Genomic DNA, 27442 nt, shown 5'->3' with positions numbered 1-27442 from the left:
GTGACACTTCACAGAAGCACATTTAGACATTTAGTCTTTCTCAGCAGAAGTAGATTGTTTAAACATGTAATACTTTCTCAACATGACGTGGTGTTTTAGTGAAATCATCCCCCTCAGAAGTGTCATTAAAACGCTGCTGGATTCTCACTAATGAGAGACTTTCAGCTCTGCTCTCTGTCAAACTCTTCCACAGCGTCTGCCGTTTGTTAGTTTAGGTTAATCCATTCGTGCGCTCTGTTAATTGTCTTGAAGAAACACGCATTCATTCCATTCCGGCACGTTTCTGAAAGGCCTACACATGTGAGCGTGACAATTAGGATATAAATCTACACATTAGTGTCATGTGCGAGCCACGCCGCCACCTTTAGCTCAGGCTGAATAGATTCCCCTGTAGATATCAGGGGTTAAGGAAGATAATTACTGGCTGGTGAAGTTTATCAGGTGTTTAACTCTCTGCTGAGACTATAAAGTCAGTACACACAAGAGGAAATCATCTAGATGTCAAACAGGCTTTAATTTGAAAAACTTTACAGCAGTGAGTCGAGCCAGCTAAGAGACGCACAACACAAATCTGAGTCTCTATGCTGCAGAACATGATTTTCAAAATTAAGTGAATTTATGCTTTAAAAAATTTTTTAATTTAATTAAATTTTTTATTATCATTTAGTATTTTTTGTTTCCATTACAAATATCTAAAACTCTATTATTGAATAAATATGCATATAATTGAAATTCAAAATTAATTAATATATTAATTCTTTATTTCCAAAAAAAACAAAAAACAAACAAAAAAAACAATTAAGTGGCTTGTTTAAAACAAGAAGAAAAAAACTGTCAGTGAGGTCAGAAAAATCTTGTTTTCCCTCTCAGTTTATTTTTATCAGATAATTTTTTCTTGTTTTAAGCATAAACTCACTTAATTTTGATTTAATTTGAAACAAAACTTAATATCTTTGGTCATTTTGTTTCTACAGTAAATGTATCTTGATTTAAGAATGTTTAGATATTAGTACTGGAAAACAAGACAGAAATACTGAGGAAGAACATCTTTTTTTTGCAGTTGTAGTAAATTGTCTTTTCTGTTCTGAGTTAAATGAATTAAAGGAACCCTATTAAATCAAATAATTTTGAAGTATGCATGGCATTTGTGTTTGCGTCTTGATCAACACTGATGCATATCAGATGATCGATGGCACTTTTAAGACCATGAAATATTGCGTCTAAACGTTTTTGAAAGATGGCATGCAAACTTCCTTTGCGCTCTGGAAACAAGTGGGATGAACAGAAAAGTTTAATGGTGCTGAACAAAAGTGTTTCCGAACTCACCGTTTCACTGGAGTCACACACCATTTGAGCCGGACAGAAGCCATTTATCAGCAGTAATGACCGTCACACTTGAGCGTTAAATATTTCACATTAACCACATTTAATCAATCCAAAGCGCTGAGAACTGGGATTTATAACCAAATGAATGATTTGAAATGTATATCTAGGGTGTTTTGTTTTTGAAAAGCTTCTAAAAACATTCAGTTGTTACTAGTTGCTTTGCAAATAACCAAACAGGAAACCAGAAGGCCTCTGATCTTCCAAGAAAGAAGGATTACGAAAGGTCAAAAGTCTGTCTTGTGACATTTTTCCTGCACGGCTTGTCCGCAGATGTGTGTGAGCCGGACTCATTGTGTACAGACATGTGGAGGGTCTCCTGTCACTCCCCTCAGACACAGGAAACACTGCGACACAATTTCAGGAAGTTTGTTTTGGCCTCAGAGGAAAGCCAGGAGTCATATCATGATATCGTGTCATGTATTTATAGTGCACTTGGACTGAGACAGTCAGTCAGAGCTGAACACACAGAGGTTTGAGGTGTTTATGTGTGGCTGGAAGTGTGGAGTTATACAATTTAATATAATTTATATAATTTATATATATGATATATAATTATGTGTTTATATGCATTTTTCTTTCATTTTTTTTTACACACACTACTGTTCAAAGTTTGGGGTAATATTATGAATAATTTGACATAAGAGTTTTCTATTTGAAAATATTGTAATTATAATGTAATTTATTCCTGTGATCAAAGCTGAATTTTCAGCATCATTACTCCAGTCTTTAATGTCACATGATCCTTCAGAAATCATTGATTTAAAATAGAAATATTTTGTAACATTATAAATATCTTTACTGTCACTTGTGATCAATTTAATTTGTGCTTGCTGAATAAAATATTAATTTCTTTAAAAAAATCCTACTGACCCCAAGCTTTTGTATGGTAGTATTTATTTATTGTGTATATATTGTAAACTGTTTTGTTCTTATATACTGCTTTGTCATGTATCTCTCTGTCTCTCTCGCTGATATCTCTCTTCTCTCTCTCTCTCTGTCTTTAGGGATCTCAGAAGTAATCTCATCAGTAGAATCGCCCCCGGTGCGTTTCATGGCCTGACGGCTCTGAAGAGATTGTAAGTATGATTATGACCTCGGAAATGTGCATGAAAACCTGCGGCCATCGTGTTTTCTTGATGCTACAATGTTCTAGAAATGTTTCTAGAACTAGAATCTCTTATCATATGACCAACAGTTTCCATTGTAATCCCGGGATTCCTTAAACCGTTCCTTAAAGATGTACTGTCCATAATCCCATATTTTACACATCCAGTATGTTCTGACTGGCCGTGATAACAGATAAATTACTTGATGCTGGAAACAGAAACCCTTTAGATATAAATTAAGACATTAAGTGCTTATTTATATTACTTAAAACATGAAACTTTTTTTGGTCATGGGGGCTGTTGCGCTAAAAACGTGTTATTTTTTTACTCTGTTACTTCACTCAGTACAAATTTCTAAACATTAATAAAATCAAGAAAAATTAACTGAGAAGCAAAATGACTCCAGGTATTAAGTATTGTTTTCTATAAAAAAAATTAAATGAGTTTTTGCTTAAAAATGGCATTTTTAGGGCAGATTAGATCAGGAAAATAATCTTTCCCATTGGCAGATATTTGTTAAAGCATAAACTAATTTAATTTTCATATATTTTTTATCTTCTTATGACTTAATATCTACAGTCATTTTGCTTCTACGGTAAATGTATCTTTATTTAAGAATGTTTAGATATTTGTACTGGAAAACAGTGTGAAAGTTACCCACAGTATAGGTGATTTCAGGTTTTATTGAAACTTTTGGTGCTCAGAAAGTAGCACAACTATGTAAGATTTGTATACTATTTTGTACAGTTTAAATAGGTCATAATACAAGGAATATGATTTTTCTTCACTGTACTATTAATAACTACTGTAGGCTTCAGAGCCCAAAACTTTTTTTTCAGTCCAAAACAAACATATAATGAAGCTAAACTGCAAAAATGATCTCTGCAACTTTTTATGTCACACATCAGTTAACACAAGCCCATTTATACAACATATATATATATTTTTTATGCAAATTATAGGATATTGCATAAACTACACAAAGGTGTGAATAAAAATGCACATTACTTAAATTACTTTTTTTTTTTTTTTTTTTTCTCCATTTATTAGTAGACATGCTCATAAACTATGATGGAAACATTTATTCCTGAAGGCGTTGAGTCATGTGACTGAATAATTTACTCATATGATTGGCTACTAGTAACTGTTAAAGGTGCCCTAGAACGTTCTTTCACAAGATGTAATATAAGTCTAAGGTGTCCCCTGAATGTGTCTGTGAAGTTTCAGCTCAAAATACCCCATAGATTTTTTTTTTTTTATAAATTTTTTTACCTGCCTATTTTGGCGCATCATTAACTATGCGCCGATTCAGGCTGTGGCCCCTTTAAATCTCGCGCCCCCCAAGCTCTCGACTATAATACAGTGCGTAAACAAAATTCACACAGCTAATATAACCCTAAAAAATTTAACTTTAGTCAGGTGATTTTCAAAGTATTTCAGAAATATTTGCAATAAAAGTAAAAACAGAGCCAGAAGCACCACAGCTAACAATATATTCTTATAGAACATTTTGCTAACGTTCTCATTAAAAAAGTTACTTCTGAATATTCTCTGAACATTCAAAACATCAAAAAGTTTTAAAAACGTATTTTCTTGGTTGTACGAACGTTAAGGGAACATTCCATTTTATCATTTTGCAAACATTATTGGAACTTCACTTTTGAATGTCTCTGAACATTCCGAAACAAGTTGCAACATTTAAAAACCGTTAGACAAACCTCCAACTAAACGTTTCATAACATTGCGTGACAGATGTGTTTTGTGCTAATGTTTTGAGAACATTATTAAAGACCAGTTTGAACATTACTGGAAGAATGTTTGTTTAAAACTTTGAGAAAACTTCAGCTAAAGGTCTGAGATCATTCCCTGTTAGCTGGGATAGCTGGGGAAATATGTTCTTAAACTTTTACATTTGATCCTTCATTTGTGAATATTAGGTCACACATCTTTATGCAACACCCTTCAGAATCAGAGCCGAAGCCGATCTGAAGGTTAATTCTGTTGTGAAGAGGCTTTTAGCATCTCAACGCACAGATGTGGCAGGAGAAACGGGAGCCGTGTGGACGGTTTAATGTGACACTGATTGGTGGATTTGAGCGGCTGATTGTGGATGTGTGTGTGCCAGGCTGCTGTACGCGTATAATTTAAGCGGCAGGTCTAATTTAAGAGCTCGCAACCGATGATTACAGCACTGAACTGAACCGCTCCCACTGCACCGCAGCAGCGCATGTTTCTCATTACAGCGGGCATGAAACCACACACACAACACACCACAGCTGCCGAGTTATGCTTCACGTCGAGTTATTGAATGGAAGGTTTGTTCGTATCACTGGAGGTTCGTCGCTGCGGTTGCCAAACGCTCAGGATCTGCGCCGGTCGTGGGTTCAGTCTCAAGTAGGAGTAATTGGCGAGTTACTAAGATTAGAGTCCAGCTCCTAAAGCACTTAACCCTTATTTTCCTCAAGGGTCCCGTTACCTCAGTGAACGTCTCTTTAGATGAAATGTGCCTGATAAAGAGTAACCGGGTCATTTATGGATGCAGAAACCGGGTGCTCAGTGGTTGCACTTTCATTGCTCGAGTGATTTAATGGAGACTCGGTTGTGTTTAATGTAAACTCTGTCTCAGATGTTTCTCCCGCTAATTTAACAGCAGAAATAAAAATATAGAAAGGAATCAATATTTCACATAATCATATAATAGTCAGATCATTTGGTCTTGGAAGAAGTGCTATTATTGTTAACTAAAACTTAAAAATGATTTTAATGATTAAGCTGACATAAATTTAAAATCAAATAAAAAAGTAAAAAAAAAATATATATATAAATCCAATATAAATATTAGATGTAACACTTCAATTTAAAAAACTTAAATGAAAGTTAGAAAAGGCAACTAACTGAAATAAAGTATGAAAATAAAAGTGAATAGTAAGAATATTAATGTAATACTATAATAGCAAATACATAATTCTAAAATAACCCTGCTAGGAAGAATTTGATGAGAAATGTTCATATTGAGTTTATATTGTTTTCATTTTGATTCCAGATATTGAGATCTGAGCACGATTTGAGACATTGTTGAGATCTTCTGAAACTCTAGAGGAGACACATGTGAGATTACTGGGGTCTGTTTCTCATGAGAAGCAGGAGACTTCAACATAAGACTCAATTTGCTCTCCATTTAATCTTTATTAAAAGAGATATTAAAGAGGTTTTAATAACAGAACATTCTGGCAACCACCTGAGCAATGCTAGATTACCACATCAACTGCATAGCAACGCCTTGGCAACTACTTGAGCAACCACAACAACTGCATAGCAATGCCTTGGCAACCACTTGAGCAATGCTTTAAACCATTAGATCACCATAGTAACTGCATGACAACACCTTTTCAACCACCTGAGTAATGCTTTAAAACCAGTCATTCCTTGGCAACCACATGAGCAATGCTTTAAAACCATTAGATCGCCATAGCAACTTCATAGTAACACCTTGGCAACCACCTGAACAAGGCTTTAAAACCATTAGATCGCCACAGCAACAGCATAGTAACACCTTGACAACCACCCGGGCAACACTTTAAAACCATTAGATCACCATAGCAACTGCATAATAATGCCTTGGCAACCACCTGCACAATGCTTTAAAACCATTTGGTCACCATAGCAACTGCATAATAACACCTTGACAACCACCCGGGCAATACTTTAAAACCATTAGATCACCATAGCAACTGCATAATAATGCATTGGCAACCACCTGCACAATGCTTTAAAACCATTAGATCAGCAACTGCATAGTAACCCCTTGGCAACCACCTAAGCAATGCTTTAAAACCATTAGGTCACCATAGCAACTGGATACCAATGCCTTGGCAACTACCTGAGCAATGCTTCAAAACCATTAGATCACTACAGCAACTACATAGTAAAGCCTTGGCAACCACCTGAGTAATGCTTTAAAACCATTAGATAACCACAGGAAATGCATAGTAAAGCTTTAGCAACCCCCTGAGCAATTAGATCACCACAACAACTGCATAGTAACGCCTTGGCAACAACCAGTTATTGCAGTGAGTTTTGAACGGGGAAGAATTAGATTTTTCTATTCTGTGAAGTTGTTTATGTGTTTGTGTCTGGGTTAATGTGTTGTTTAGTAATCTCGCTGATCCAGAGGTCAGGTCAGGAAAGGCCAACACTGGTATCGAAAGAAATAACTAAATCAAATCCAAATGGATCCAGGAGTGTTTATGCTCAAACATTCACACAGATCTTCATATATTCAGAATCCAGTTTGAAGGTTTTGATGCTGGTGTTTGATGTCAGATCATTTATCTCAGCTGACAGACTGTGGGTGTGTGTGTGTGTGTGTGTGTCTGTGTGTCTGTGTCTGTGTGTGTGTTTCCTCAGGGATCTTTCCAGCAACAGGATTGGCTGCTTCTCTGCTGATATGTTTCTTGACCTTGGCCGCCTCTCCAAACTGTGAGTGCGCTTTCTTTCTCCCTCTCTCTGTGTATATATATCTTTATCTCTTTCTTATGAGCACTTGGAGCTGTTTATCGCTAATAATTTATGTTCTAGTTGTGTTTTAATGCCTTGGCATGAATTGTCTTAGAGGTTTTTGTGTAACGTCTGTGTGTCTTTCAGGAACCTGTCTGGGAATATTTTCTCCACACTGCCGGAGGGGCTTTTCACACACGTGCCTTCCCTCAGAGCGCTGTAAGATTTGCACTGTTTTGTACGTGTAAATCTGTTAAAATGGGTCATGATTTGATTGTACTTTGAAAAAACTACTGAACGTTTCAGAGCTCAAAATTCTCTTTCCAGTCCAAGATGAACAATAATTGAAGCTAAACTGCAAAAATGAGTTCCCACACACGTTTCTGATGAAAATTTTGGGATATTGCATAAAAAACCCCACAAAGATAATGTTATAGAATTCATCAATTATGAAACATTAAATTTCAGCTCTAAGAAGACAATAGTGTCATTATTCAGATCACTTCAGTTAAATGTTGATTCAGTTCAGTGCAATAACAGTGTCATTGTTGCAAAGTTAGTGTTGTTACTCAGTTTAGTTCAAATTCTCTTCTCATCTAATTGTTTCAGTGCATTAAATTGATAATATTACTGAATATGAATGATTTTTTTTAAAGCTTATTGTTGTGTGTTTTCAGGAGCATAGGCACAGACTATCTGTTCTGTGATTGTCAGCTGCGCTGGTTGTTGTCGTGGGTCAGGATTCAGTCTGTGCGTGTGGGCAACGAATCCGTATGTGTGTATCCGAGCCGTCTACATGGACTGGAGCTCCGCAGCCTTCAGGAACACCAGCTCACCTGTGGTAAGACTTGACACAATATTACTCTGCAATGCTATAATAATGTAAATAGATTAAATATATATTTGGTGAATTTTATTATCTTGAGTGATAAAATTTACGTAGGAATTTAGTAAGAGTCAATTATGCCCACTGATGACGTTGTTTTTGTGTGTATTATTGTACCATGCGATTCACTAAAGGAATTAGGCAAACAGGTGATGCACAAACACGCCCACACTTTTGTGTTTATCCGATTCAATTTATAATAAGCCTTACTTGTATAGCTGAAGTTTGCATTGACCATTGGACGAAAATGTAATGATTTTAGAGATCCAACTCTAAAAATCTTTTTTTGCAATGTAAAGTGCTGCAAATACATGTCCTGCAAGTACATCTCCTCTAAAGTAAAAAAAAAATGTTAATAGAATAGACTTGTTTATATAGACTGCAAGATTAATTTTAATAAATTATATGAAATAACAAATATTTATTTAGATTTTACATTTGCAAACCTTTATTTTTTGCATTTTTTGAAAAATAAAAATAAATAAATAATAATAATAAAATAGTGCAAAAACATCCCCACAAGAATTATGCAAACTTTGCATGTGTTGTGTGTAGAGATGCACAGATATATCGGCCAACAATCAGTATCTGCCAATAAAAGCTAATATTATTATGTTTAAAAAGAGCCAATTATCAGGGCCAATTATATCTGTCAATCAAAAGGGGAGGAATTTAGCTAATTTTTTGTGTTGAATTTAGCTCTTTTTGATGATATGAATCACCCGTAGTTCAAGCCAGGGTTGCCAGGTTTTTGCTACATCAAACATTATTTGTTTAGCGTTTCCCATCCAATAACAAAGAGCTCTTTGCTTTGTTACTCCAGATAAGAAACAAAGTCTCAGTTTTCAAATTCTGTCCATTTTATCACAAAATTTAAACAATACATGCTGATGCTCTTAAATGTGACGTGACATCGTTGTAGAGCAAGTGGCAGCATGGAGCATGAGTCTTTTCTTCCACATTAATAGTTATGTCTCAAAAAACATGCATGAACATCAAAAGGTACATTGAAAGATACAGTATAACTTACCAGAATGTATCATGCCTCATCTAATCACTAATCTGTGTTTTAACCGCTGAAATACAGTTGAAATGCATATCATTCTGAATCATCGGCTATCGGTATCGGCAGAGAAATTTAGTATTGGTGCATCTCTAGTTGTGTGTTATTTTAGCATGCAGTTCACTCAAATTCGCTAAATGAAAATCAGGTAAACCACAAACCCGATTCAATTCACAATGATCCTCATTTGCATAGCTGATGTTTGCATAGTTCATATAGACTGCAACAGAAAGATTTATTTTTATTAATTAAATAAAAAAAATACAATTATTAAAATTTTACTGTTGAAAATATTTTTATAATTTTTATAAAAAAAAAAAAAAAAAATATATATATATATATATATATATATATATATATATATATATATATATATATATATATATATATATATATAATATAACACACCCACATTTTTTTTTATTTACTAAGAATGAATTCTGAATTATGCGTTTGTTGGTGCGTTATTTTGGCATGCAATTCACAATAAGCCTCATTTGCATAGCTGGAGTTGCAGTAAATTTGCATTGATTAATGGACAAAAATGTAATGTTAGAAAACAGTCCCAACTCTGAGATCATTTTGGATGAACCTTGTGTAAAATATAATATACTGTATATAAGCTGTAAATAGATGTAAATATTTAAAAATGCTTTAGATGGATGATTTAATATGCTATTTTGTGCTGTACATTCTGACAGACGTGTTGTTAAACTTAAGTATCTGTATCTCATGGCCCTTGTGGCTTATTGCTTTATTTTATGTTAACAGAACAGCTCATAATGCTGTGTGTCATACAGAGGTACGTGTAGTTTAAATGAATTGGCACGTTTCATATAAGTGCATTGCCAGCATTACTCTACGTATTCGCACTGCAGAGAGTGTTTGTGATTTTTGGCACCGCTGGAATCATCTTTTACAGAATTACAGCAGTTATTTTCACAGAGCTTCAGTAGCACACTAAAACTCATGCCAGCTCACTCATCCACTGGATCCGCCGTCCCAAGGCTCAGTTTGACGCTCATTATGTCTGTGTGGTTTTCTGTAGCGCGCTGTGCTGTGTGTTTGGGTGAAGTATTATTGAAACATAAGATCACTAACAGAAGCGCTCTCGGGACGTTTATTACATGTACAGTTTACATTGGCAGTGTGTTTCAGAAACGTCTCGGTTACAAAGGTAACCCTCGTTCCCTGAAGGAGGGAACGGAGACGTACGTCGGACAGACCGACGAATAGGAATCTCGCTAGAGAGGCCAATCTACTTCGAGTGTAACTAAACGAGCCAATGCACATTGGCATGCAATCATATGCATCAGCTGCTCGCCTCGCAGCGCGGGTATATAATGAGCAGCAGGTGCGTTGCATCTTCAGGTTTTCGCTGAGGAGCCGAACCGGATAGGCGGCAGCATCAGCGGGGTACAGCGACTGTGGCGACGGGACGTACGTCTCCGTTCCCTCCTTCAGGAACGAGGGTTACCTTTGTACCCGAGACGTTCCCATTCAGTCGGTCACGTTCGACGTACGTCGGACAGACCGACGAATAGGAATCCCTACCAAAGCGCCACAGGAGCTGCCCCCTTCCAGCGCTCTGTTGCAAGCCACCTGAACCCCTTGCCTGAGGATGGTGGGACAGGGCTAACACAGAGAGAGTCGATCACTGCTGTTCCCCAAAACCCATTCAGTGAGACTATTGGATAACGCTGGGAAGCGTACCCTTCGCTGGGAAAGGAACGCTGCGGAAGCCACATCCTTCCCCGAAGGAGTTATGTGGAGAAGTACATATGGACTAACCCTGTAGGGCTGTGCTACATATGGAAGAGCTGGGGTGACTCCAACCCGATGAAGGGTAGGTTCTCCCAGAGGGAAAGACACGGGCTTCGTTTAGGAGCAACCGTGGAACCAACCATATGGGATCCCCGTAGGGTCACACATATGGAACCCAGCCTAAACCCGGTTCTCAAGGATACAACGGAGTATAGGCCTGGCGCCAGGCCGGCTCCGCCACGTCGGCTGCCGAAGGGATATCGGAGGACTCGACAGGGTCTGCCTTGTAGGGACTCTCTGGAGAAAAGAAGCGCATGTAGCGCAGCAAGCCGACACTAAGCCGGGGCCTCTCCGTGCCTCTGACCTGTGGCGAGAACATGGGAGGAGACCGGCTCGACACGAAGGCTATAGTATCTAGCGAACGTGTTAGGTGTCGCCCAGCCCGCAGCTCTACAAATGTCTGTCAGCGAGGCGCCACGAGCCAGCGCCCAGGAGGATGCGACACCTCTCGTGGAGTGAGCATGCAACCTGAGCGGGCAGGGCACACCCTGAGCTTGGTAAGCCAGGGCGATGGCATCCACTATCCAGTGGGCCATCCTCTGCTTGGAGACAGCCTTTCCCTTCTGCTGGCCTCCATAACAGACAAGAGCTGGTCTGAGGTCCTGAGGCTTTAGGTTCTGTCTATGTACAGTCGCAAAGCGCGGACTGGACAGAGTAAAGCCAGGGCTGGGTCTGCCTCCTCCGAGGGCAGCGCTTGCAGGCTCACCACCTGGTCCCTGAAGGGACTGGTAGGAACCTTGGGCACAAAGCCAGGCCGGGGTCTTAGTACCACGTGGCTATCACCCGGCCCGAACTCCAGGCACGATTCGTCGACCGAAAATGACTGCAGGTCCCCTACCCTCTTGATGGAGGCCAATGCCACCAGCAGCAAAGTCTTCATAGACAGAATCTTTAAGTCTACTGACAGCAAAGGCTCAAAGGGAGCAATCTGAAGTGCTCTCAGCACCAGAGTGAGGTCCCAAGAGGGTATGGAGAGGGGACGAGAAGGATTTAACCGTCTCGCCCCCTAAGGAACCTGATGACCAGGTCGTGCTGACCAACAGATTTGCCATCTAAGTGGTCGTGGTAAGCGGATATAGCAGCAGTATGGACTTTTGAGGGTGGAGGGGGACAGCCTACGCTCCAACCCTACTGCAAGAAGGAAAGCACGACTCTGATCGAGCATCTTCGGGGGTCTTCCCGGCGAGAAGAGCACCACTCGACGAACAGGTTCCACTTTGGAGGCGTAAGCACGTCTCGTAGACCGTGCACGTGCCGAAGTGATGGTGTTAAGTACCTCAGGGGGTAAGTCACCTAGAACCTCCGCATCCCGTCCAAGGGACCAGACATGGAGTTTCCAGAGGTCTGGACGCGGGTGCCAAGAGTGCCCCGTCTCTGAGAAAGAAGGTCTTTCCTCAGAGGGATGGGCCAGGGAGGGGCTGTCGCGAGGAGTGAGAGTTCTGGGAACCAGGTCCGGTTGGGCCAGTAAGGCGCAACTAACAAGACCTGCTCCTCGTCCTCCCTGACTTTGCACAGGGTCTGTGCAAGTAGGCTCACTGGGGGAAACGCATATTTGCGCAGGCCCCGGGGCCAGCTGTGAGCCAGTGCATCTGTCCCGAGTGTCCCCTCGGTCAGAGAGTAAAACAACTGGCAGTGGGAGGTTTCTGGTGAGGCAAACAGGTCTACCTGAGCCTTTCCGAATTCCCTCCAGATCAGCTGAACCACCTGGGGGTGGAGTCGCCACTCTCCTGGCAGCGCAGCTCGTGATAGCTCGTCGGCCACACGGTTGAGCACACCGGAGACATGAATGGCGCGAAGCGACCTCAGATGCTTCCGACTCCACAGGAGGAGATGGCGGGCGAGTTGTGACATGCGACGGGAGCGTAGACCACCTTGACGGTTGATGTACGCAACGGTCGCAGTGTTGTCCATACGGACCAGTACATGCTTGCCCTGAAGCAGGCCTTTGAGGCGGCTCAGAGCAAGGCGTACTGCCAGCAACTCGAGGCAATTGATGTGCCAATGCAGATGGGGTCCCGTCCAAACCCCTGAGACTGCATGCCCGTATTACGTGGCACCCCAGCCGGTGGCAGAAGCATCTGTGAACACCACAGCATGCCGGGACACCTGTTCTAGGGGCACTCCTGCCCGAAGAAACAAGGGGTCCGACCACGGACTGAAGGTTCGGCGGCACTCCTGAGTGATTGGCACCCGGAATGTGCCGCGCTGCCACGCCCATCTCGGGACTCGGCCATGAAGCCAGTGCTGAAGCGGTCTCATATGAAGCAGACCGAGCGGTGTTACAGCCGCAGCAGCCGCCATATGCCCCAGGAGCCTCTGAAAGAACTTCAGTGGGACCGCTGTCCTGCCATTGAATGTATTCAGGCAGTTCAACACTGACCGAGCACGTTCCTCTGTGAGGCGTGCTATCTGCTCGACCGAATCCAACTCCATACCGAGAAAGAGATCCTCTGCACCGGGGCGAGTTTGCTCTTTTCCCAGTTGACCTGAAGCCCCAACTGGCTGAGGTGTCTGAGCACCAAATCCCTGTGTTTGCACAACTGATCCCGGGACTGTGCTAGAATGAGCCAGTCGTCGAGATAGTTGAGAATGCGAACACCCGTTCTCTCATGGGAACAAGGGCTCCCTCCACGACTTTCGTGAAGACGCGGGGAGACAGGGCCAGCCCGAAGGGTAGGACTCTGTACTGATATGCTCAACCTTCGAACGCGAATCTCAGGAATGGCCTGTGTCGCGGAAGAATTGAAACATGGAAGTACGCGTCCTTCAGGTCAATCGCTGCAAACCAATCTCGGGGACGGATGCACTCGAAAATGCGTTTCTGCGTGAGCATTTTGAATGGTAGCTTGTGGAGGCTCCGATTCAAAACTCGCAGGTCCAAGATCGGTCGTAACCCGCCGCTTTTCCTGGGTACAATGAAGTAGGGGCTGTAGAACCCCGACCTCAAATCGGCTGGAGGGACCGGCTCTATCGCGTCCTTCGCCAGTAGGACTGCGATCTCCGCACGCAGGACAGGGGCATCGGCATCTTTCACTGTAGTGAAGAGGACGTCCCTGAACTTGGGGGGGGGAGCCGGGCGAACTGAATCGCAAAGCCGACCCTGATGGTCCGAAGGAGCCAGCGAGACGGACTGGGGAGCGCTAACCCGGCTCGCAGAGACCGTACAAGCAGGACCAAAGGGACCACCGGTGTACCCGCAGCAGGGCAGCGAGGTGGAACACAGGGACGCGGCTCGGGGGCTCTCTTTGTGAGGCGGCCCGAAGCGGCGTCACAGTGTGCTAGGCAACACTTACCTGGCTCCACGGATGGACAGAGGGAGCAGTCGAGGCTTTGGCTGCCCGCTGCTCGCTGCTGTCCACTGGCGACAGAAGAGGGGGATGAGAGTGGTGAGGTTTTCTCCTCCCACTGCTCTCCAAACCCTCTTCAGACCTGGAAATGGAGGAACTGCTCTTTAAAATTTGGGTACCGCTGCCTCTTGGGTCAGTGGCGGAACAGAAACAAACCCAATAAAGGATTTACCACCTGGCCCTCCTCCAGGGGTGGAAGAGCAGCCCCACCCATCTCTGGGTCGCCCGTCTCAGGGGTGATTCTCACCAACCAGTTAAACAGCTGCAGAGACGGGAGGCGTCATCTCCCCGCAATGGATACAGCAGAGCCTGCTGGGCCGGAGTTTCTTGCAGGGGACGACACCCTTGGCGACGAGCAGACTGAGGGGCGGCCCAAGAGGAACTCAATGGTTTGTCATGGGAAGCTCCCTATCCGCTACTAACTGAGGAGAACCGCTGGGCTCAGTCCTCGACAGTGTCACCGAAAGGCCACCTCGTAAGATGGGAGCATTGAGAAAGCATTTAGCTTGACAACCTCTCACACCTCACAAGGTAAGCCAGGGGGCACTTCTGGACCACGGAGGTGGACATCGTCTGGCTGAGGGCCTGCGCCGTGACTTTGATCACGGTTAGTCAACAAGCGCAGCTCAACCCCAGCACAGAACTACCCTCATGCAAAAAGAGTGCCTTGGCCTCACATGCAGGGTGGGTGTGGTCTGTGTACAGCCACCCCATCCAAGAGGGTAGTGAGAGAGGAAAAACTTATGCAGATTGGCACCTTTGGCATTCCATATTTATGGCACCAATATACCCCCATACTGCCAAGTTTTCCATGCACATCTGGAAGACCCAGGAAAGCATGGCTGTAAACTCTGAATCTGAGTCAGCATAAGCACACACCATTACAGTGGGCAGCGTCACCCTCATTTCCAGAGCATAACAGCACTCTCTCCGATGCTGCAATCGACGTCTGTCCCTCAGCTGGAGCTCTGAATGAAATGCTAGGTTCCCCTATGAAAAGGACCAGCAATCCAATCCAGAAACTGCACAGCTTGCAATGCGCTAGAGAGGGAGGGGCCCTAGGGGGTTGGTTCCCCGAAGGAACCCCTCAACCTCATGTCACCCAAGCCATATCAGCAAAGTAGACCTCTTCTGGTGCACCAGAGAGGGCGCTACAATGGAGATTACGCAAGGGAACCGCGCATCTAGAGCGCCGAGCGAGCGCTGGGTTGCCGTGACAAGCTCGGCTGCAGCCCGGCAGCTCGACGGCACACGACACGCAGAGGAGCGAGAGGTTTGCTCTCGCTGATCTCCGCGGTCTCCCAGAGTGTCGGGCAGAGCCGCGGCTGTGCTTTTACACACAAGCGGCAGCTGGCCAACAACAGAGGGGACTCAAGCTTCCCGGAGAAAGAAGAGTCACGACCGGCGTGTCGACGTGATCATGTTCTCATATGAAAACATGAACACCCACGAACATCATTTCAGCACGCGCCCAGACATGCGAAACGGTGATCGTGGCCGTCAGTGAGGACAGGAACGATCGCATCCAGAAACACAAGTAGGATGTCGTCTTTAAAAAGACGCGAATCTACTTGTGTAAGCTCTTTCAGGGACTTTACTCTTTTAGAAGTGCTGAAGCACGCAGGGGAACGGCCACCGCAACACAGACAGGGATTGTGTGCAGCCTGTCATGTGCTTTCTCTCTCTTTGAAGGCGCTCACTCTTACCAGCCGTAAAAACGGCTTTTCAGCGCTCAAAAGCGCACCGTACCGGCCGTGAGAACAGCCTTCTGACGCTGTCAAACAGCTATTTGCTCAAAAACGGCAAACGAAACAGAAAAGAGAGGACGTCGACCCCGCTGCTGTGCTGTTCGCCCGCACTCGGAAAAAAAAGAGAAGTTCAACCAAAAGCTTGACTCGTCTTCTAGCAGACACTCGCTTGCAGAGAACAGGAACAAACACCGTTCGGCTCCGAAGCGAAAAGCTGAAGATGCAACGCACCTGCTGCTCATTATATACCCGCGCTGCGAGGCGAGCAGCTGATGCATATGATTGCATGCCAATGTGCATTGGCTCGTTTAGTTACACTCGAAGTAGATTGGCCTCTCTAGCGAGATTCCTATTCGTCGGTCTGTCCGACGTACGTCGAACGTGACCGACTGAATGGGAACCATCATTACGCTCTGTTCCAAAACCTAGTGTGCGTCCTTCAGTCTACATAGGCAGCTACCTTTGTTTAAGACACACTACATAGGCATCATATAGTGCTGTTCATGTTAGGAGCACTACTGATTCTTGCCTGTATATCAGAGAAGTATGATTCATTTTAGTGATTCGGTTCACTCAGATGTTTCATTTCAGTAAACTGGTTCAAAAACATTCATTTGCTAATTTTATTAGTTATGTTCAGTGTATGTGTATCTGTTCAAGTTTAATGCCCCCACCCTTATTAGGGGCCAAGCACCGAAGGTGTGGAGGCACCTATTGTATCTGTTTCCATTCTTTTTATTTTTGATTCTTCTTCTTCTTCTTCCACTCTTGAAGTCTATGGCAACCCATAGAACCGCTTGTGGGACAGTTGTGAAATTTGGCACACAGTTAGAGGACAGTCTGACCTTCGTCCGTAGTAAATTTGGAGTCTCTAACTCAATCCCTCTAGCGCAACCGTAAGGGTTAGAAACTAAATTCTGAAAATTAATTTAGAATTTTCTCAAAAAACATACTTTTTCATACTCCTCCTAGGCTGTTACTCTGATTTTCATGAAAATTGAACCAGATCATCTTCAGACCATGCCGACAAAAGGTTATGGAATTCAAGTCGATTCCTCACAGCGTTTTTGTAAAACGCGCGAACGAATTGTACGTAGTGCTTGTGAAAATAGACATAAGGCTGTATCTCTGCAACGCTTTATCGTATTCAGACCAAACTTTGTACATGTCATCACAAGCATGACCTGAGGCATCATGAAAAATGGATATTCTTGCTTAAAACTTCTGATGGTTTTGTCCAAAAATCATAAATTTGGTCTCGTTGGATTCAGGGCATCATGCCGAGTCGAATGATAACCAATTTTCCCATATCGGACATGGGTCATCAGCACAATGCCCTGAAGGAGCCTGAGAAGTTTCGGACCAGCCACCTTGTGGTCAAAACTTATAACAAAATTTACAAAAATGCTAATAACTTTTGACTATTTTAACTCATTGTATTGAAACTGGTCTCAGTTGATTCCTTGGGTCATGCCGAGAACACAGATATCAAATTTGCCATAGTCGGCTGAACTTCCTGTCCGCCATATTGTTTTTCTTTAAAAACCTACTTTTTCGAACTCCTCCTAGACTGTTGCTTCGATTTTCACCAAAATCGAACCGTATCATCTTCAGACCATGCTGACAAAAAGTTATGGATTTCAAGTCGATACATCAAACCGTTTTTGTATACCGGAGCAATGAATGATGATGCAAAACCCAGTCTTGAAGCTATATCTCTGCAATGCTTTGACATATTGACATCAAACTTTGCATCAGTCACTTTGACCATACTACATTAATTTGGTCACAGCGCCACCTATTGGTCGAAAGTGATGAACCAGTAAATCCTCATTTTTGATCATTTTTCAGCTCTTTTGACTAAAATTATCTTAATGGGTCTTTAATTGCTCATTATTGCAGTTGGTCTGATGCTCACAGCCATGTTGGCTGGCTTCTTGTGTCGTTTTTTTGCTTGGCCCCGTAATTGCTGCTTGCAGCTATATTTGTTTCTGTTCCGCATAAATACTGATCTGATGGCAAAGATCATGACATCATCTAGTGGTTCTAGACATTTTGTAATCAGAGATTTTTTCCCCTTAAACAGCTTCAGCTTCTTTGTTAGTTAACTGTTAACTAACTACTTTTCCAAACGGTTTCTCAAAAGCTTTAGTTTAACTACATATAGTTTGTGTAGTTATAGGGTGGTAAGCTTTACAGTTTCAGAGTAGCTTTGCTACAGTCCATTGTCATTTTAGTATTATTTATATACTAGTATATTATTTAATAATATTTTGAATGTAGTTTTTGTTTTTATTTAATTTTGCATTTAATTTTTATTTTCAGTTTTAGTTTAACTGTTTAGTATTAGTATTATAAATACCATTATAGTGTTTATTTTTATGTGCTTTTGTCATTTTTATTAGTTTTTAACATTTCTTGTTACAGGGTTCCCACGCGCCTTGAAAGTAGCTTTCTGAATTCAAGGCCTGGAAAGTACTTGAAAACAAATATTGGTCCTTGAAAGTGCTTGAATTAAATTTGAAATAAATTTTGTGAAAATTTATTATAAGATGCCCCTCTTAGTCCTAGTATATTTGTTTTGGAAAACTATTTTACAATCAGTTTCCGAGTGTTTTCCATTGCGGTACTTCCCATTGCTTGTTATTAGGCGGGGTTTGGACATTTGAGCTGTGACACTTACTGTGTCCGAAATGAAAATTTTTATAGGGATTTTAATCCTGGATGATTAAAAGGTCTCCACGATCTGCCTCTGTCTCAACAAACTGTGTAGTACAAAGCGACATACATTCATGTTAACACAGTGGTAGAGTTATACTCACGGAACACTGCAGTTATTCACAATCACAAAAGTTTATTATTTGCATGCGTTTTAAAGCCTTGCCGGTTAAACATTTTATCTGCATGCTCGTCTAACACTGGCTTTTCTGAGCCGAAGCGCACACACTCTAAACCCTGTCAAACACTGCATTTGCTAGACAAAGTTATCATTCGCATCTTATTCTGCTAATACTGTCAATACACACAAGGTTTACACCGTCGGTTAAGCGTAAAGTTCAACAGTTGAGAGAAAATCGAATCCGTGTCAATATATTAAGTGCGCGCAAGAGCCTTAAAGGAAAAGACAGCAAATGCTGCAACATGTCCTTAAAGGGATAGTTCAACCAAAAATGAAATTCTGTCACTCTAAAGTTGATCCAAACCTGTATTAATTTGTCTTGTGCTGAACACAAAAGAACATATTTTGAAGAACGTGGGTAACCAAACATTTGCTAGTACCCCCTGACATAGTATTTTCTTTCCTACTATGGAACTCACTGGGGACCAGCTGTTTGGTTACAAACTTTCTTAAAAAAAAGAAGAAAGAAATGTATTCAGGTTTTAAACAACTTCTACGGAGAGTAAATAATGACAGAATTTCCTTTTTTTTTTTTTTTTTTTAAATACAGTAGCTTTAGAATTGTGATATATAAATTGCAATTCTGATTTTTCTCAGAAGTGCTCATTTATATCTCTCAATTCTGACTTTCTTTTCTCAGAATTGCAAGCTTATGATGTTTTATTAACAAAGTTTGGGAGGAGCAAGTTCAGATAACCTAATTAGCACAGGTGGAGAGCATTCAGTTAACTCAACCATTGTCAAGAGGTATAAATTCATCAGATTTACCTCTGTTCATCTGAGAGTTTATAATTTGTTACATTTATATAGCGCTTTTCTGGGTACTCAAAGCACTTTACATATAGTAGGGGGAATCTCCTCAACCACCACCAATGTGCAGCATCCACCTGTAATTTATCAGCATCCCTCCTCCACCCCATCTCCTCACTTCTAGTTCTATCTACTTTTACCACACCGGGGGGAGTACTCTGGGTTCGGGCCACAATTTCGAGCTCGGAGCCCTCTCCCAGGATAGCACGCAAAATATGCATAACTTTACTCTATTTAATTTTATGGATATGTGAACTCGTGAACTATAATATATTGTATATATTCTGACTTTAAGCAAAGTGTATTTTTATAATATATTATGTTTTTACTCAAGTAATGATTCATAAAAAATGAAAACCAAAACTAGTATGGAATAATTGTTAACATTAGGGATAAGAAAGCTGCAAACAGTTTTAATATGTTTCCAAAATTAATGTATGAATGATTCTGTTCCTCTTCCGGGTTAAAATGGATGCAAATGCAATAGGATGATTAAAATGTTAAGTACTGCAAGAGGTCTTTCATGACGCTCTATATGTGAATTTGATAGGTGCTTGATATAAAATAAACCGTGCTTGAAAAAGTCCTTGAAAGTCCTTGAATCTGGTGTTCATGAAAGAGTGGGAACCCTGTTGTTAGCTTCAATATTTTTTTTATTTCATTTTTACTTAATTTTACTTTATTAACTTCATTAATTAGTTTCATTTCAGTTAGTTGCCAAGGCAACATTTTTAAGTCTTTTAAATTTAGTTTAGCACTAGTCTCTCCATCTCTCTTTCATTCTTTGACACGTTTTGTCTCTTTTATTTGTTATTCCCTGCTGTTGTGATGAGTAGCAGATGGAGCAGAAGCCCAGTGTAATTACACACAGACTCACCCTACTTTATTAGTGGTTGTGTCTCGTCCTCCAGGGTGGGTAGGCGGCATGACGGCGTCCCTCTGCCCAGATCAGGTGCTCTTCCGCTGGGATCCACAGCAGCCTCTGCTGGCCTTGTCTCTCAGGAGCGGTACTGTACTGATATATGCGGCCCTGGGGCCGACTGATTAATTTACTTTGGCTCAGAGCTGCTGCTGGTGTGTCTGCGGTCTGGAGGAGCTGCCGTGGGCTGCTCAGGGGCCAGAACAATCCCCACGCTCTTTCATTTGCCCAAGAGTGCCTGAAGAAGGCACGAAAGATGTGTAGATTCAGAGAGGGACGCACCGGTTAAAGTGCTGCAAATATCACATGCATTTCCATAAAACACAACAGCCTTGTTTAGATAAACTGCAACAGAAAAATTACTTTTTATGAATTAAATAAAAAAAAAAAATAATTAATTCATTTTAATTTTACTGTAGCAAAACAGCTGTTCGCTGTTAGTTCATGTATTAACAATAAATTATATTAACATACAACTTTTGATTTTAAAAATGTATTAGTAAATGCTAAAATTATCATGAGCTAAGATTAATAAATGCTTTATGCATATTTTTAATGTTAGTTCATGTTACTAATGTAGTTCACTAATGTTAAATGGAAACTTATTGTAAAGTTTACTAAAAACATTTGTCATATGATTTTTTTTTTTTTTTAATTTTGAGGATGTTTCACGTTCTCAGAGGATGTTTTGTCAGATTTCACTACATTCTGTAAAGTAAACATACACACACACACACATTCACGCACACACATACACTCACACACACACACTCACACACATGCACACATTCACGCACACACATACACTCACACACACACACACACACACTCACACACATGCACACATTCACGCACACACAAACACACACCCACAAGCTCTTACCCACACGCACACTCATAAGCTAAAATTAATTTGCACTCATTTTGTTCACTTTGCTTGACATAAAAGTCCAGAAATGAGCCAGATTGTGTCATATGGCATTATAAAACCACAAGATATTTGAAGAAAAACACCATCTAATTTTTTGCTTCAGGCTGCGTCCATTTAACTGTCTGACTATTTTAATCCAGTTGAGTCTGTCAGATGGTGAGTCAGTCTTGAGTCATGAGGAGTCTGAGTCGGGTAAACAGAGAGGGTCATTATAAAGTTAGTTGTGGAGAGGGTCATTCCAGCAGGAGTGGTTAATCTGATCAGAGCTCAAGATGAGAGTCCAGTCATATGAGATGACCGTGTCCGAGGCACAGAGCAACCCCTTCAACACAGCGTCAGAGTACACTGTAACAAAATAGAAAAGTTGTTTCAACTTAAAATAGTAAGTATTAGTGCTGTCTTAAAATTTTAAGTTGACTCAAAAAATAAAGTTGTAGCTTGGATATTTGTTATCTCAAGTTAAATCCAGAAAAAATATTCTATTTTTAAAGTTGTAATAGCTAATTGCAATGAATTTTTCTACAGTGCAAAGTTTACAAATATATCTGACACATAATTAAGATGCACTAGATCTGTGAAGCTTTTGGGTTATTTACAGTAGTGGCCAAAAGTGATGTCTGGACTGAGAAAATTGACTCTTCACTCTTTATTCAAATATTATATATATATATATATATATATATATATGATGGTTTAATTGATTATTTAATATGATGGTTAAATCACTTTTGGCCAATATTGTATATGATGATCTCATATAGATCTCATGTTCCTTTTTTTTTTCTTTTTCTTTATTTTATTTTATTTTTATTTTTTTTGTTTTTTTTTTGTATATCTGCTCAACAAAATGATATACTGTATTTCATTATGTTAATGATTAATAGCATGTTTATTGCTTGTCATTTTATTGGAAAATAAAGATATCTTTTTAATTAGCATAATTTTAGTTTAGATGTACTGTATGAAAATGAATGTGTATTGAAGGTCCTGTAACTGATCAACATTTTAAAAAATCGTTTAGTCTTCACTAGTTGATTTTAAAGGTGCCCTAGAACCAGTTTTTACAAGATGTAATATAAGTGTAAGGTGTCCCCTCTGTGAAGTTTCAGCTCAAAATACCCCATAGATTTTTTTTTTAATTATTTTTTTTAACTGCCTATTTTGGGGCATCATTAACTATGCACCAATTCAGGCTGCGGCCCCTTTAAATCTCGTGCTCCCTGCCCCCCCGAGCTCTCGACTATAATACAGTGCGTAAACAAAGTTCACACAGCTAATATAACCCTCAAATGGATCTTTACAGGATGTTCGTCATGCATGCTGCATGCATGCGTCGGATCATGTGAGTATAGTATTTATTTGGATGTTTACATTTGATTCTGAATGAGTTTGATAGCGCTCCGTGGCTAAAGCTAACATTACACACTGTTGGAGAGATTTATAAAGAATGAAGTTGTGTTTATGAATTATACAGACTGCAAGTGTTTAAAAATTAAAATAGTGACTGCTCTTGTCTCCGTGAATACAGTAAGAAACGATGGTAACTTTAACCACATTTAACAGTACATTAGCAAAATGCTAACGAAACATTTAGAAAGACAATTTACAAATATCACTAAAAATATCATGATATCATGGATCATGTCAGTTATTATTGCTCCATCTGCCATTTTTCACTATTGTTCTTGCTTGCTTACCTAGTCTGATGATTCAGCTGTGCACAGATCCAGACGTTAATACTGGCTGCCCTTGTGTAATGCCTTGAACATGAGCTGGCATATGCAAATATTGGAGGCGTACATATTAATGATCCTGACTGTTACGTAACAGTCGGTGTTATGTTGAGATTCGCCTGTTCTTCTGAGGTCTTTTAAACGAATGAGATTTACATAAGAAGGAGGAAGCAATGGAATTTGAAACTCACTGTATGTCATTTCCTTGTACTGAACTCTTGTTATTCAACTATGCCAAGGTAAATTCAATTTTTGATTCTAGGGCACCTTTAATAATCCTGCAGTGTGACAATTAAATTCCAAAATGTATCAAAAGAACAAATATGCCATGTAGCCTTTTAAAATAAATGATGTTCAAAATAGTTTCAGGTAGTTATAATTTTATGCAACTTTTATGGATGTTTATGAAACTTAATTTGACAGTTTTAGGATTAGTAACACTAAATTGGATTAAGTAAAGTGAGTGGCAGGTGATTAATCAGCTGGTTTTGTGTAGTTTTAGACTATTGGTTAAATGTATTTTCTTGGCTGATTCTAATTATTGTAAAGGAAATGCTGATAAAAATAGTTTCAGGTGGAGTTTATTATGTCTATTTCATGTCAACCACCCGTCTGATTTGCGCTGTTCTCCATTATCGTGTCTGTTTCTCAGATGGACCGCTGGAGCTGCCCGTCCTGCAGCTCATTCCCACCCAGAGGCAGCTGGTGTTCCGGGGGGACCGTTTGCCCCTACAGTGCACCGCCTCGTACCTCGACCCTTCTATCAAACTGTCCTGGAGCCACGAACAGCATCCCATCTATGCGCTGGAGGAGAGAGGCCTGTACGTGGAAGACAGCATCATTCACGACTGCTGCCTCATTACCAGGTGAGACGATAATATTTTAGAAACAATATTATCCGGTCTGTTTTTGCTTCAACAGTGAAATTGCTTCAAACAAGCCGTAGTGGCGTTTCTGAATGAATCAGTGTTGGTGAATGAATTGGTTGAGTGAATGATTCAATGACTGCCTCATAAAAACAGTAGTTTTGTACCTAAATGAATTTGTGTTTTTAACGTATCGGTTGTGTGAATGAATAAACATTCCTGAATGAATAAATATTCCTGAATGAATCAGTGGCTGTGTCCGAAATCGGCCTTTAATAGGACTATTATTTGAGAGGACAGCCATTTGCAGTGGTGTCCGAAACCATAGTGGACGTTATAGAGTGCACTCATTCAGTCTCACAATGCACCGCAATAACGAGTGTACAACTAATGTACACCCATCAGCTACAGAATACCCTTAATGCACTGTGACGGTCATGCCGAATGAATTCCCGCGTCTCGCCAGAAGATGGCGCCCGCAGCTGAATCATCCATCCATCCGCTTCCCAAACTGTGGGTTCAGCAAAATAGCACTATCATTATATTGTTTATTTAAGGCATATACATGGTAGTTTCCATGACAGAGTTCAATATAAATGTTTTCATTACTAATGGAGCTGCCAGATTGCTGAGTTTCAAATGATTATTAAACAGCAAGCACAAACTATGCAAAAGCAGCAGCCCTTCTGGCACATTCAGTGACCGGGTTCACTCACTCGTTTTCATTCACTCTTTCATGTTAACTATATTAGTGGACTAATGTAGGGAATATTGAACCAGGGAACAGAAAATACACAGCTAGTATTTTTAATGGATTGGTTGAATGAACGAATCAAAATTCCTAAATGAATCGGTTGAGTGAATGAAGTAAAGAGTCACTCATAAAGACAGTTGCTTGTTTCGTTCTTAATGAATCAATGCTTTTGAATGAATCCTTTGAATGAACAATTCAATGATTCACTCATGAAGACAGTCACTTGATTGGTTTAAGGCAATTAATCAGCTGTGGTTTTTTGGCATTTTCAGACTGTTGAATATCTGAAGTGAACCTGAAGCTCCTTTTGTCAGATCCAAAATATATCAACGGTCATGTCAATTGATAATGTACAGTTTCAGTTCTTAAACATCAAAGCAGAAGAGAAACAGGTCTTTTAGCTGGGACACTTATCTTTGTCCATTTTAGGGATTAGAGATGTTTTTATGCAATGAGGGAATGATGATGACGCAAATCTTATGTCTATGGAAAAACATTTTTGTATGACTGCCTGGTCAAAAATATCCGCACAATTTATTGTGTTATCACATTAGGTTGTTTCTTGGCAGTTGCTAGTGTGTTCTTTGTGGTTAGCACCGTATTGTGAATAATAGTTAAGAATTAGCCATTGGAAATGTCATCTTATGATGGTTACGGTCTGGTACTTTAGGCATGAGGTGGAAAAATGTCTTTTTTTGGAAAGTTCAGCATGCATTTCCTAAAAAACGGGCCACACACACACATACTTTGCTATCTAAATGGGTTTGCATATACTTCTGTTCTTTCTATTGCAAATCAGGACATTCCCAAAAGGAGGTTTTGGGAGTATTTGTCAAGTTTAGCTCACTTCTGGGTACAAATTTGTCCCCAAAATATGGTTAAGTAGGTACACACACACACACACACTCATCCTGTGTGCTGAATAACTATTGTAACTGCAGTTTACCTTTTGTTATCAGCGGCCTTGATAGTGATCTGAGAGGACATGATTGAATTGTGTTGGCCGGTTTCAAGCGGCTCTATGTGTCCCTGCAGAGGTTTGGCAGGCGAGCTTCAGCAGTCATCTAAGAGTTGGGCAGGTTTAGTGCGCTTAAAGAAACATATGCTGCATGGCAATTAGGGCAATAATGCACCACATGCCGACTCTCAAGCACTTCACAGACCACCATGCCTCTTCCTCTGGCTCTCTCTCCATTTCCCACACACACACACATACACACTCACACATGAGTCTGTTTGTGTGGAAGTGAACCATGTGGCGGCTAATTACTTCAACTAGCTTTCACCACGCAGTAACGTCTGAGCATAAATATTGATGAAGTGCCGACAGAAATATGTTTCCCTTTGTCAACAAGTCCTTTTTGCGGAGGACGGAGCGCTGCATGCTGGCGAAAGAGTGTTGGTGTTTCCTCAACTTCACACGAGCGCTAATTTCCCTTCATTAGTAAACTTGTTTATTAGTATGCAGAGGAGACACTGACTCATTCAGCCGTCATATGAGTCATCTGCTCTGCAGTCCAGCCTCGTTCTGTTCTGACTAAATTCCCTCTCGGATTTCACTCATAATCTCAGGACTAGCTGAGCGAATCGTTTCTGAAGTTTGATTAGAAAGTGAGACGAAGCAGATTGATTAGTTACATACTACCATACATCTAGTTTAATGCTTTGTTTAATAGCCTCACTGGATATAAAATCCTTTTTTTTTTTTGCTAGAACTACTCTTACAAAATTATATATTGATGGTACATGGAAGCATAAATTTGGATAAATTCCATTTCAAACGTATTATACAAAAGGGCACTATAATATGTAAAATTTCTGTATTTGATTTTGTATTTCGCATATAGCCATTTGTGTGACATCTGGGGCCCTATTTTAACGATCTAAACGCAAAGTGTGAAGCGCACGGCGCAGGTGCACTCAGGGCGTGTCCAAATTCACTTTTGCTATTTTAACGACAGAAAATGGTCCGTGCACCGGGGCGCATTTTTGAAATGGGTTGTCCCTATTCTCTTAATGAGTAATGGCCGTAACTTTCAATAAACCAATCAGAGTGTCATCTCCCATTCCCTTTAAGAGCGAGATGCACTCGTGCTTGGCGGAAAAGCTGAACGCTTTTCAAACAACGAAACCGATCTGCTCGTGCGCGAAGTTAAAGCGCGCGAGCAGATCATCTACGGGACAAGCAGGAATCCACCAAAGCTTCCCGAGCAGGTACTCCATTTGGCTGAACAATTCGAAAATACGTAACATTGTAAAATACACTGACTTATTAAACACATTGATTCAACTGAGTAGTTCAACGAGTGATGTTTTGCTGAAATTACCTGTTAAGTGGCCAGTCAATCTTTCAGTCCTCTGCGTTGGACTCACCGCAGGTAACTCATAATCTGCAGTTGTTACTTCTGTCTCCTGACAAAAACATTGCATGCGGCGCCTGTGGAGTGTGGAAAGTTACTGGAGCGCGCAGCCGCGCTCGTCTCTCACAAGGAACGTCATGGCAGTGATTGACAAGCCAGAGGGCCAATTGTTTACGCGATGATCGTACCTTGTGCACAGATGATGTATATTAATATTATTACTTTCAGTGCACCTAATAAATAGTTTTTTATCAGTTAGTAAAGACAGTTTCAAGTAATATTGCAAAAATGTATAAAACAAAACATCCTCTTT

General features: G+C 40.8%; 1 protein-coding gene across 6 annotated transcripts in view; it reads left to right on the top strand.

Moving 5' to 3' along the window:
* LOC137020325 (adhesion G protein-coupled receptor A3) overlaps nucleotides 1-27442 on the top strand; it is a 186753-nt gene that overhangs the window by 26015 nt on the left and 133296 nt on the right. For 3 of the 6 annotated variants that reach the window (XM_067385692.1, XM_067385689.1, XM_067385688.1), the window contains exons 3-7: nucleotides 2391-2462; nucleotides 6900-6971; nucleotides 7137-7208; nucleotides 7667-7830; nucleotides 23802-24015. In XM_067385692.1, coding sequence (XP_067241793.1) covers nucleotides 2391-2462; nucleotides 6900-6971; nucleotides 7137-7208; nucleotides 7667-7830; nucleotides 23802-24015 — 594 coding nt within the window. Of the gene's footprint in view, nucleotides 1-1857; nucleotides 1864-2390; nucleotides 2463-6899; nucleotides 6972-7136; nucleotides 7209-7666; nucleotides 7831-23801; nucleotides 24016-27442 lie in introns of those variants that run through there. The other 3 variants (XM_067385693.1, XM_067385691.1, XM_067385690.1) reach the window with 3 other exon arrangements.

Source organism: Chanodichthys erythropterus, chromosome 5 (assembly GCF_024489055.1).
Source record: "Chanodichthys erythropterus isolate Z2021 chromosome 5, ASM2448905v1, whole genome shotgun sequence".
NCBI lineage: Eukaryota > Metazoa > Chordata > Actinopteri > Cypriniformes > Xenocyprididae > Chanodichthys > Chanodichthys erythropterus.
The sequence above is the reverse complement of the archived record's forward strand: the minus strand, read 5'-3'. Positions and strand labels throughout refer to the sequence as shown.